General features: G+C 42.3%; 1 protein-coding gene across 1 annotated transcript; it reads right to left on the reverse strand.

Annotated features, from left to right (window-relative positions):
* Positions 1-5,396: 5,396 nt before the first annotated feature.
* LOC103780307 (G-protein coupled receptor 26-like) lies at positions 5,397-10,972 on the reverse strand. Its single transcript, XM_008947972.1, has 3 exons — positions 10,305-10,972; positions 9,557-9,670; positions 5,397-5,634 (listed from the first exon to the last, which is right to left on the reverse strand). Exons 1-3 carry the CDS (start codon positions 10,970-10,972, stop codon positions 5,397-5,399), a joined length of 1,020 nt encoding a protein of 339 aa, XP_008946220.1.
* Positions 10,973-11,029: the final 57 nt, after the last annotated feature.

Genomic DNA, 11,029 nt, shown 5'->3' on the forward strand with positions numbered 1-11,029 from the left:
ATTTTTGTTTGGAGAATACTTACTGCCCATAGTGGGCTGCTCAGCAACTTGCACATGTGTGATAGTGGATTGGACTCGGAAACTAAGATATTTCAGTTACAGTTTATAACATTTCTGAAGACATTTGGTTAAAAAAATGGCGTGTGTGGACTGGAATGAACTCTAGTTCTCAACACTCAAAAATCCCTTTAACCATATGGACTCTGTAACACCTAACATGCATTCTCTGTAATATGTTTCATTTGCATGCAGAATGTATGAGAAGCCTGGTTTGGAGCAGCTCATTGTTCACGCGTTGCTCGCTTAGAGAAAAGAGCAGAAACGTCTCGCTTTCATGAGGCACCCTGATGTCCTGGCAATGAAAATCTGCTGTTAAAGAGAGAAGATCCAGGGATATGTAGAAGTGGGACCAATAATTCATCCTGTGTCACATTCATGAGCCACAGGGAAAAGCAGCTCCAGCTCAGAGAAGGAGCTGGTTTCTTATACTGTGCCAGGTGACATTTTTCTCTCCCAAGCTTCTGGAACTGAAAATTATTCATATATTTACAACCTTTCATAAGGTCATCTCTGCTGTGTCTCCAGCTGAGACATTAAATATTAATTGGTCCTGCTTTCCAAAAATAAAAAGCAGAGCTTCTAATTTACTTGTGTAATTAACACCTCCTACTAACCAGGTGTCCTTCTGAACTAGTCTGAACAAGCCATTTGCTCTTCACAGTCCTGAAACATGCTATGTGCTTTTGAGACAGACACAGTTACTTGTTCATTCTGCATGCACGAGTGCCCATAATTATTTTAGGGAAACAAAAGACCTAACAACAAGAGAAAATATGTCCTCCAGATGATGTCAAACCTGCCCACTCATGCAGGATAGTTCTCTTCAGTCTGGGTTTTGTTTTTTCTATTGTTCTTTGTTTGTTTAGGTTTTTTAAGCACTTTACCTAGGTAAGTTTGAACATCTTGTTACAAGTAATTTTATTCAAAAAGACTCAATGCTTCTAAATTTCTCAAAGAGCTCAAGTTTTAACCCATAGTTGTAAAGAGCATGATCACTCTCTGATCATATAAGAGCACTTGCATCAAAGAACTTTGGTTCTTTGGTTGCCACATGCTTGACTATGTAATAAGCCAAATATTGCAATTAGCTCTGAAATTTAAGTTCAGCATTATTTATTTTAAGAGAGGGTAAATATGTATTCAGTAATCACTGAGCTGCACAGATTATTTGCAGAAGTTTATTAGGTGCTGATTTCCCCAGATGAATACCGTGCTTGCTCTTCAGTGAGGCTAATAAATTTCTAGAGTGAAAAGTCACAGAACCCAAGGTCCTCATTGCTCAGCTGCCAGCCAAGCTCAGAGACACGTAAGTTTTCAGCATTGCACAAGAAAGCTAGATGTTTTGGTTTGGTTTTTTTTTTTTTTTTTTTTTTGCAATCAGACTGAAGTATACCCATCTTGTCAGGATTTAGCAGGCTGGGATCCAGCTGGTACCTAAACCTCTGGGAATCTGTAATCTAAGAACTACTTCACATTTATTGCCTCAAAAATATGGTCTGACTGTCAGTCTCAGAGTTTACCTCCAGCTTAGGTGCTAGGCAAAAAAAAAAACCAAAACATTAATTTCTGTGGAAGAGGTGACTCTTGTCATAAATAAACATCAGAGCACTCACCTAGGAAATGTGGCATGCAATTCACTTCTCTCCTCTGAAAATGCAAATTCAAATCTCTGTCCTGGATCTCACTAGAAAATATCCAAATCATCAGGCTTGGAAATACTTTGACAGAGGTGTGTTAACAAAAAAAGATTGAAGTTGAATGTGTCCATATTTGCATGGACTAATTAAAGGGGTTTTGTGCTGCAGTTTGTACTCTGACTGCCAATTAGGAGGATGATTCCACCCAGGGAAGGTGTTGTTCTCAACTCCAGACTCTGCAGCTAAAATACAAGTTTGTAGAAGAGAAAAGGACTTTTTGGTGATTCAAAATGCAACCAGGAGCTGAAAAAGCACAACCCAGGAGCTTTTTTTTGTGCCCTACTACTCTGAGGAGCTTCTCCTCTTGCACACTGTTGTAACACCTTCCCATTGTTTTCCCTAAGCAGCCACAGGTGGGTGACAGCTCCTTCTGCCTGAGAGGTCATAGGATCAGGCAGTTCCACGTGGTATTTCCAATTCCACAACACACCTGCCAGGTGTTTGCCTGTCTCTTGTCCCCTAGCAAAAGCCACTCCAGGCCATTAGCAGGAAGTACAGAAAAACTTTCCTGAAGCACTACCTCCGACTTGGCAAGAGCGTGTCGGTGGCAAAATGGCATTTGGGATGTCGCATTTCAGCTTTGCTGAAAATTTTCTGATCCAGACCAAACCCTACTGTCAGGACCATGTATCTATTGTTTGTTTTATCTAAAATATCAGTAAGAGAGAATCCACAGTCTTGCCACCTCTGGTGAATTCTCCCATCATGTAGGATAAATGCTCTCATCTCTAATATAGCACTAAATCCTTTGATCCTATTTGGAGAGTCCCCAAAAATAGGGGCAAAATGTGGTTTCCTTCTGTCCCTGAACAACCCAGAGTGTGGTGAATGAAGCACCAATTTAACAAGAGTTTTGCTTACATCAGGAACCTGGGAGAGTGAAACTGAGAGCTCCCCCTGAATGTTTCCTGATTGGGTAAAAAAAGATAGAGCAAGCCCTTCTCTGGCAGGGTGTGGGTAGCAAGAATGAGGGAGAAAATAAAATTTACCTGCAGAACTCTCTGTGCGTAGTGAGCAGAGGAAGGTGTCTTTTGGTAAATAAAACAGCTAGACTTAATTGCAAATCAAGACTGAGAGGACTTCCTTAGACCCTTCCTTAGTTTCTGGTCTACAGTGTACTGTAGACCTTAGCTTCCTAATTTTCTAAGGAAATTAAATCTAAAAGATGTTTTGCAACAACAAGCACAGGCTCAAAATATTTTTTTGTCTTTTCTTCCTTCTAGACATGAGCACCTCCAGAAATGCTCAATGCTTTATGAGGTTGAGTGGTATTGTAGTGTGTTCATGACAACACCCTCAACTGGAATCAGTAAGCTTCATTAATTAACTGAATAAAAGTTGTAGCAGTTTAACTATGTTCTGGTTTATACCTTTTAAATTTGCCTTATAGTTTAATAGCTCTAGAAGTTTATTACTGTCATAGCTTTAAAGTTTATTGTTATTTTTTCTCCTCTACTATTTTCTTGATACGAAGAGAGAAAAAAAAATCAAAGTAAAGATTTATTTCATTTGTATATCTTGGAAGTGACAGTTTAATGTATTTAACTATATGTAACATAATTCTTCTGTAAAGTGAGCACCATTTTGCCTAGGACTCTGAAGGTAAGCTAACAGTTTTATATGTCATTAAATTCAAGTTTAAAATACAGCATTTATCTGTGAATATCAAAACTTGGCACAAAACTGTCTAAAAAGTAAAGGAAAATTTAGCATCCCTCCCACCCCCCACAGAGCTATCTGGTCCTTATGTTGCAGCTGAAATGAAAAACTGAAGCATCAGGCTTTTGTAGTGACACGACAGAGGGAAGAGGCATGTGAAGGCAAATAGGAAGATAATAAAACTGGAAAGATTCCATAAACAACTTTTTTTTTTTTTTTTTTTTTCTGAAATACTGTATTTACACAAAATCGGAGAGAGTACAAATACTTTACGAAGACAAAACCATTGTAGTACATTCAATTGAAACACAGGCAGAATTATAGATGCAAAACACAGAGGCATAAGGTACTTGCAAGGGGGGGGAGAAGGGGGGCGCATATCAGAAAGGCCTCAGAGATTAAAAGCAGGAGATAAGGGAACATCGTATTTGTTACACAGCATCACCTTTCCTTCACTTCAATGGGATTGCAATAAGATGCTCTCCTTCCTCACCGTGGATGGTTGGAAAAACCCTCTCAATGTGGGGACTCCTCAACACTGATGTTACAAAACAGTCAACTGTGTACTTAATTTTCAGCATGGGAGCAGAGCTGTTAACTTCAAAGGAAATTATTTTTGTGCCTAATCACATGCTTATGTGCATAGTTTGACCAGAAATAGCCTTCTCAATGCTTAACAGGGTCAAGTCCATTGTTACATAAAAAATAAGTGTTCTTTACTGTCTTCTTTCCTTTTTTTTCCCCCTAAAATATATTTTAGAATTGCTTTAATTTTTCCTTTATGTACTCGATTAGAAAATAGTAGCTTATTGAATGCCATAGAATATTTTGATTCTTGTCTTATACAATCAAAGGAATATTGTTCAAAAATAACTCTCAGATTTTTTCAAAGACTGTTTAGATTTTAAAATAAATAAAAGAGAAAAATACATATATTAATAAAGCAGCTTTGTGTTTCTGGGCGTTTGGCAGTTATAATATCTCTCAGACATCTCTTTGTGTCAGTTAAAATCACCAGATTAATTGGTTATTATAAAAGAAAAGATTCTACAGTATTATTACGATCCACCCAAAATAGCCAATGCATGAAATATTTTATACATTATATATCCCTCAAAAAGAATTAACATATTTTAGCCTGCTCTTCAAAAACAGATAGCTTCTGAAGTAATATATCTTAAACAACGTGGCATCTGACACTTCTACTGTCTAACTGATTTTTTTTAATAAAAGCTTTTCTGAATAGGACTACTAGCTCAGGGATGGAACTACAGTGCTATTTAACTAAATTCCACGTATGTCTTCATTACTGTTGCCGCAATTATTGTAATCACATACCACTGAAGTGCTAAATATTAGTAACTCAGATATGTGGACTTTGGTTATGCTAGATAGAATACTGGCATATCAAATATATGTACCACTTTCTAAAGGCTATGTTACAATCATGATGTCTAATAATAAATAATAACAACAATCTCAGATTCAAAGTGCTGACTCACTTGAGGCACCAATACAATGAACTGATCAGTTAAAAGACTTCTCTGTAATGTTCAAAACAGAGCAGATCCTGGACTGCCAAGTTACATGTGCAGCACAGAGGACTCTGAAACTCTCCTTCCAACTTGTGGTCCCAGAAGACACTGGAATGTCACGTCTGATGTAGAACACTCCAAGACATACCAAGTCTTCAGACATGAAACATTAAAAGCTCTCCGATCTTCTCTAAAGCCTCCAAAGGGTCTCTTAAAACCCCTCAAGCCTATTCCACTCACCCAGGGACAAGGCTTTGCCATATATTGTACTTGGCTGCAGACCAGGGAAGAGCCTTTCAGGGAAGTGCACAATGAAATGCATCACTTTAGTGCAGCTTTCACACTCTGGAGATGCCGTCACCACTGTCAGCATGAGAGGGAAAAGGCAGCTTTCCAGTAGCAGCAAACACCTGATTCACTCCAAGGGGAATGATTTTCACGTCGTTTAGTTTGTTCTGTGCAAGCAGTAATCATTTTCAGTGTCCAGAGAGCTGTTGTACCCTGATGATGGATACAGGTCCCTTTTAAGCATCCTATTGACGATGTTGATCAGAACTTTTTTGTACTGTTGACGTAAAAGTGAATAAACAAATGGATCTGATGCAGCCTTACTGTAGGTGAGGCACTTGCTTATAATTCCCCAGTAGTAATTTATAGTAACAAAAGGAAGGAGCTCTATCAACCTGTTAAACATTAAAGAGAGATGGAAACACTTGAGTGTTATATTTACACTGAGCCCAGTGCTCAACTCACACTTCATGAAACATTAAAGTAACACTTATTTTCTTACAGTACATGATCCCTGAAGGAGAAGAGCCCACCCTGTACTTGCTTACTCCTTGGATTCAATAAAGGCAATGGGAACTTTCTTAGCAAGACCACTGGGAGACAAGAATCATTCCCTCTATGGAAAGAGAGACATGTGTTTTCAATGTTCATGCTCCTATGCATCCGAGATAAGAAAGTGCTGCAGTTTATTGCCCGCTTTCTGTATTTAGAGAGTTCTGCTGGTAAGTGGTCAAAATCTTGATGACAATATTGACTACTTCTCTCCCATGGCAAGCTTAAGATAGACAGATGTGACTTGGGGCATCCAGGCTCACTCAACTCAGTTGCATAAGTATAGCTGTCTAGTGACTCTTGAGACATTTTGGCATAACCCCTTTGGATTCAGGCTGCTGCTCCTGAAAGTTGTGGGCTTCCCCTAGGTCCTGTGTCATATCTGCCAACCTATGCAGAAGTTTTGGATACTATGCAGCATCTCAAATGACACCAGAAACCTGGTCTAGATCACTGAATCCATTCTCTTAGATGCAGAATAGTGAACCTGCATTACACCACTGCTGTGAATCATCACGTATGAAAACAGGATTCATGTTAGACCATTGTAGTATGAAGATCAACACAGCAGTATCTCAGAGAGATTTGAGTAGTACCTGAAATCCCATAGTGTGCTTAGGAGCGCAACTGCATCTACTTACCTGTGCAAGTTTCTACATACACAAACTGCTAGTTTGGCCAGAGAAAACAAGGAGACAACACTTTTGTCATCATTATAGGACCAATCAGCTGTCTCCAGACCTGTGTCTCCTCGTCTGTGCTTCACGGATGATTAGTGGCCTCAGCACCTCAGCTGAGATGGGTGTATTAATCATGGGGCGAGAAACTGCAACTAAATTAAACATTTTTTCCACAGAATTGAGAGCAAAACTTCAGACTGTTCCAGCAAATGCCTGGCATACAGCTCATCTGCAGCGGGTAAACTCTCCAGGAAAGTGCAAAGAACAGGGTGAGTTGTTTTTATTACCTGTACATCTTTTGTAAAACCTTTTGCAGGAGTAAGAAAATACTAGTTTGCTATATTCATTCCTGAAGAAAAAAAAAGTACCATGAGATAAAGTAGCCCTTTTCTGTACCCTGAAACATCACATTGATCACATGAACATGTAAGATCTGAAGCTTTCTTAAGGCTTGAAGAACCTTCTGACCTCTTTCCAAGGTGCAGAGCTCCCAGCTTGCAGGGCATTGGCTTTTGAAGCTGTTCTGGTCCTTCCGCCCAGAAAAATCAACTTAAAACGACTAGGACTGAACATTGCAACAAGTGGTTGAACTCTGACAGAAAAATTACTCATTTGTATGCATAACAGTGAAATTGTTCCTATGGAAAGTGCATTGAAAAACCAGATGACTTCTGTTTGAAGCTGTCAGGAAAAAATTCCAGTGAATTCAAAACAGAGAGAACAGGAAGACACCAAATGAGAGAAATAAATAAATGTGCAAACAATGACACTTGCTGCATGGTTGCTTAGGTTTATAGCATTGTGGATGTCATCCTAGTACAAGAAATATACATTTGGTATTTAGATGATTTATGTTTTTGTAAAGACACAAATTAAGAAAAGTAAGGTGTCTTTCAGTCATGAAAAGAGTTGTATTACTGTGTGTTCCCTTTAATGTATAAGGGGCCCAAATATAATTGCACTGAAGCCAACAGAAGAAAAATTACACAGATTTTAATAAGATAAAAGACTTGACCAAATCAAGTAAGCCTTAGAAATATCCATCTGAATGCATCTTAGTACCATTTTCTTGTTTTCAGTGCTGTTACAAAAAGGATGAAATTCATCTGTCGGCTCTTAGTGAACAGATGAATATATTGCTAATGATCATAATCTCATTCATGTTTCTGAAATGAGGAGCAAATACTGAGCTCACAATGCAACCTGAGTCACCAGACCAAAGAGCAAGAAAACAAGGAGGATATCTTTCACATTGCCTCCACTGAGATTGCTTCAGTGCCAGCCCCCTAAAAAATAGAATGGATGAAGAGTGGAGAAATGGGCATGGCAGCAAGTCCTCCAATATCACCTCCACCTCCACCTTTGATCTAGTGCTGCTTGAACACTGTCTTGCCTTTGGGGTGAAGAGCCTTTGAGGATGTCCTCCCCAGATACTTCCCATTTTGCTGTCACTGAACGAACTAGGTCCTCGTGACTGAGACGGAAGCTGCACCTTGACACAAACATTTACATAAATCAACCCTCAGTCTTCTCTCTAGTGACACATGAGGTACCAGTTTGTCACACATAGAAAATGCACCACCTCACATTTGCCAAATGCAAGGTCTGAAGAAGGAAGTTGCTTTTATTTTGGAAGCTTATGAGAAATATCTCCACCCTGGAAAATGTGGCAATGTTGGAATGTGCTGAGCTTGGTAATGTTCAGATAGAAAGAAGGTGGCAAAATCCACTTTGCTCAATATAATTATATCCTGATCATGGCAAAAGTGAATAAAAAGTGACTCAGGATGTACTGAACAGTGATCAATTAACCTTTTAACTCGGTTAGTGTAATGGAGAAAGAAACTGCAGTTATCCAGGCAATCAGTCAGGAATCCCTTTCAACATGCAAGTGAGAACTGAAATAAATCTGTTCCTAAAGGTTAAAAAACAGCCAGTTTCGTGCACTGGCCTAAATCTTACCCATGTAAGAAAAAGGCAATGACAAAGATCATAAATGGGAAATATGTATATATCTGTGACTGTGTAAGATTAGTGTGCTAAAGCTGGCTGATTTCTGTAAGCTGGTGTGGTTACAGGACCCTGGCAGCTTAGTAGCAACCTTGAGGAAGCCCTCACCAGGGTGGTTTTGCAGAGTAGTGCACCTTTGTTGACAGAAGTCAGTACTCTTCAAGGGTATCTGGAACACACCGTGAAGTGAGAAGTATTTTTAAAAAAAACACTTGTGAAAAAATGTAGCCCATGTAGTTTAGAGAAGAAAGGCCAAATCCTGAGGTGCTGCAATTCCATATAGTTACACTGGCTTCCAGCTCACTGATTTATGCAAGATTATTAATAATAATTATTAATATTAACCATATGCTGTATAAAGACTATACAAGTACACAACGAGAATAATGCTTGACTACCTAAAAAAGTGCAGTCGACCAGGGTGGATGCCAACAATTCTGGCCAGTTGAGGAGAATGGTGTTTCCTATACATTTGAAAAGTTCAAGTATTGGTTTTCCTGGGAGATAACTCATACCTCACCACAAGGCCATGCTGCATCATTAGCAAGATATTTACAGACATCAATGTTTCCAGACACAACGTTTATCTAACAAATTATCAGCCTGGAAAAAATTTAAATTATATCACCCAAGCTTCCAATAGCAGCAAGCTTGGCCTTTTGTCTTTAAGAAAAAATAAATAAATAAAAAAGAGCTGAGGTGATCAGGAGAAGCTGTCTACTTTCCTCTCTGTTGCTCAGATCGTGCTAATAGGGAAGGGTGGAGAGTCTTTTAAACTCCTTTCATCCCCCACTGGCGGGTAATTAACTCCTGGTACTTGGCCGAAGAGCCTCTTGCTCTTGGCAGAGGTGCCCAGTCCTGGCTGCAACGAGGGCAGGAGAGCCAGAGGCTGCCGAGGCTTGGGGCCGGCGTGTGAGTGTGAATATGTGTGCGTGTGTGCCCTGCCCCTCAAAACCGGCCCCGGAGCTCCGTCAGGCTCTGGCATCCCAAAATTACCTGGAGCCCCCACTTCTCCCCGCACTTCAGAGAACACACCGGTCCTGGAAAGTCCCTCACCCCAACAAGCAATACTAACCTGGTGATAATGTAAGGACCAAAACAGATCACGAACGACCCTATAAAAATACTGATTTTCTTGGTAGCCCGCTGCCGCCTCCGTTTCTGCTCATTAAGACAGCGCTGCTTCACACTGCGGAGGGAAAAGAGCACGGGTGAGCCCGGGCGGCGAGATGGGAGCCGGGGAAGAGGGGAAGGGCGAAGGGCTCGCTCCCCACCCGGCAGCCCCTGGCCCGGGGGAGGGCAGGGAGACCCTTGCGCCAGCCCGGGAGGGGCAGCTCCCTGAGGAAGGGAGAGGGGGCAGTCCCGGCCCCTGAGGGGGGCAGCTCCCTGGGGAGGGGAGAGGGGGGCAGCTCCCTGGGGAAGGGAGAGGGGGCAGCCCCCGCCCCGGAGGGAGGCAGTTCCCTGGGTAGGGGAGAAGGGGGCAGCCCCGGCCCCGGAGGGACGCAGATCTCTGGGGAGGGGAGAGGGGGGCAACCCCGGCCCCGCCGAGCCTGGCAGCGGCTCCTTGTTAAAGGAAGCTCGGGCAAGTGGGAGCACCCGGCGAGCGGGACTAACATTTAAACAAAGCAGGATACAAATGCACAAAGTCACCGTCTTCTGGCACTATAAGCAGCGTTTGAAACTAGTGGCAGAAGCATTCGCCGTGTGGCTGGGGCCGGCAGAAAAAACGCAGGGAAGGGTCTCAGGGAGGCAGGACATCCTCTCCACCCGGGGTACCTACCGCAAGTGCCCCAGGGCTGTGAATACGAACACACACGCATTACCTGGGGTGGATATCCACCAGCAAAACCAGAGTCTGCATGGTAATAATGTCTATCCGCTTGCAGTGGAACCTGGCAACTTTCAGCACCTTTAAATAGGTGAAACACAAGATCACCAGTGACAGCATGAAACTGGTGGAGTGAAAGACGATGGTGAACACTGTAAACCTTCTCCGCTCCGTCTCTTCCTTCAGGTGCAAGGTGCAAGATGCATAAACGCTGCTGTAATCTACCCACGAGTAAAACAAGGATACCAAGGGGAACGTGAGGGAATGGAGCCACGAGTAGCCCATCAGTATCACAGCGTCCTTATACCGCATCTTGCTGGTGTAGCTTAAGGGGAACACCACAGCAATCCATTTGTCGATGCTGAGCGCTGCCATGCTCAGCATTGTGTTGGAAGTCAGGAAAGTTTCCAGGAAACCCACCGCTTTGCAGATGCAGCCCCCGAGGGGTTGCTGGCTCCTCAGGATCCCCAGCAGGGTAAAAGGCATGTTCAGGACGGTGAGGAGCAGGTTGCAAAAAGATAAGTTCACCAGGAAAACCCCGGCGACCTGCTTGCGGATCTCCGTACTGTAGACGAAGCATAGCAGCACCAGGAGGTTGGAGAGCAGCGAGACAACCAGCACCAGCACGAGGAGCAACGCCAGCAGCACGCCTGCCAAGTCCATCTCTCAGCGTGTCGCCTGGAGCGGGCGAGGGCAGGAGGAAGGGGGCACCCGAGCCGG

The sequence above is a fragment of the Merops nubicus genome, unplaced genomic scaffold (assembly GCF_000691845.1).
Source record: "Merops nubicus isolate BGI_N331 unplaced genomic scaffold, ASM69184v1 scaffold51249, whole genome shotgun sequence".
In the NCBI taxonomy this organism is placed as follows: domain Eukaryota; kingdom Metazoa; phylum Chordata; class Aves; order Coraciiformes; family Meropidae; genus Merops; species Merops nubicus.

Bases quoted from the DNA above. Each gene is read 5' to 3' on its own strand.
- LOC103780307 (XM_008947972.1), bottom strand. From the start codon at position 10,972: ATGGACTTGGCAGGCGTGCTGCTGGCGTTGCTCCTCGTGCTGGTGCTG. The intron at 9,671-10,304 runs GTAATGCGTGTG...TTCCCTCCGCAG, and splicing joins CTGGTGGATATCCACCCCAG to TGTGAAGCAGCGCTGTCTTA. The intron at 5,635-9,556 runs GTTAGTATTGCT...AATGTTTAACAG, and splicing joins GGTCCTTACATTATCACCAG to GTTGATAGAGCTCCTTCCTT.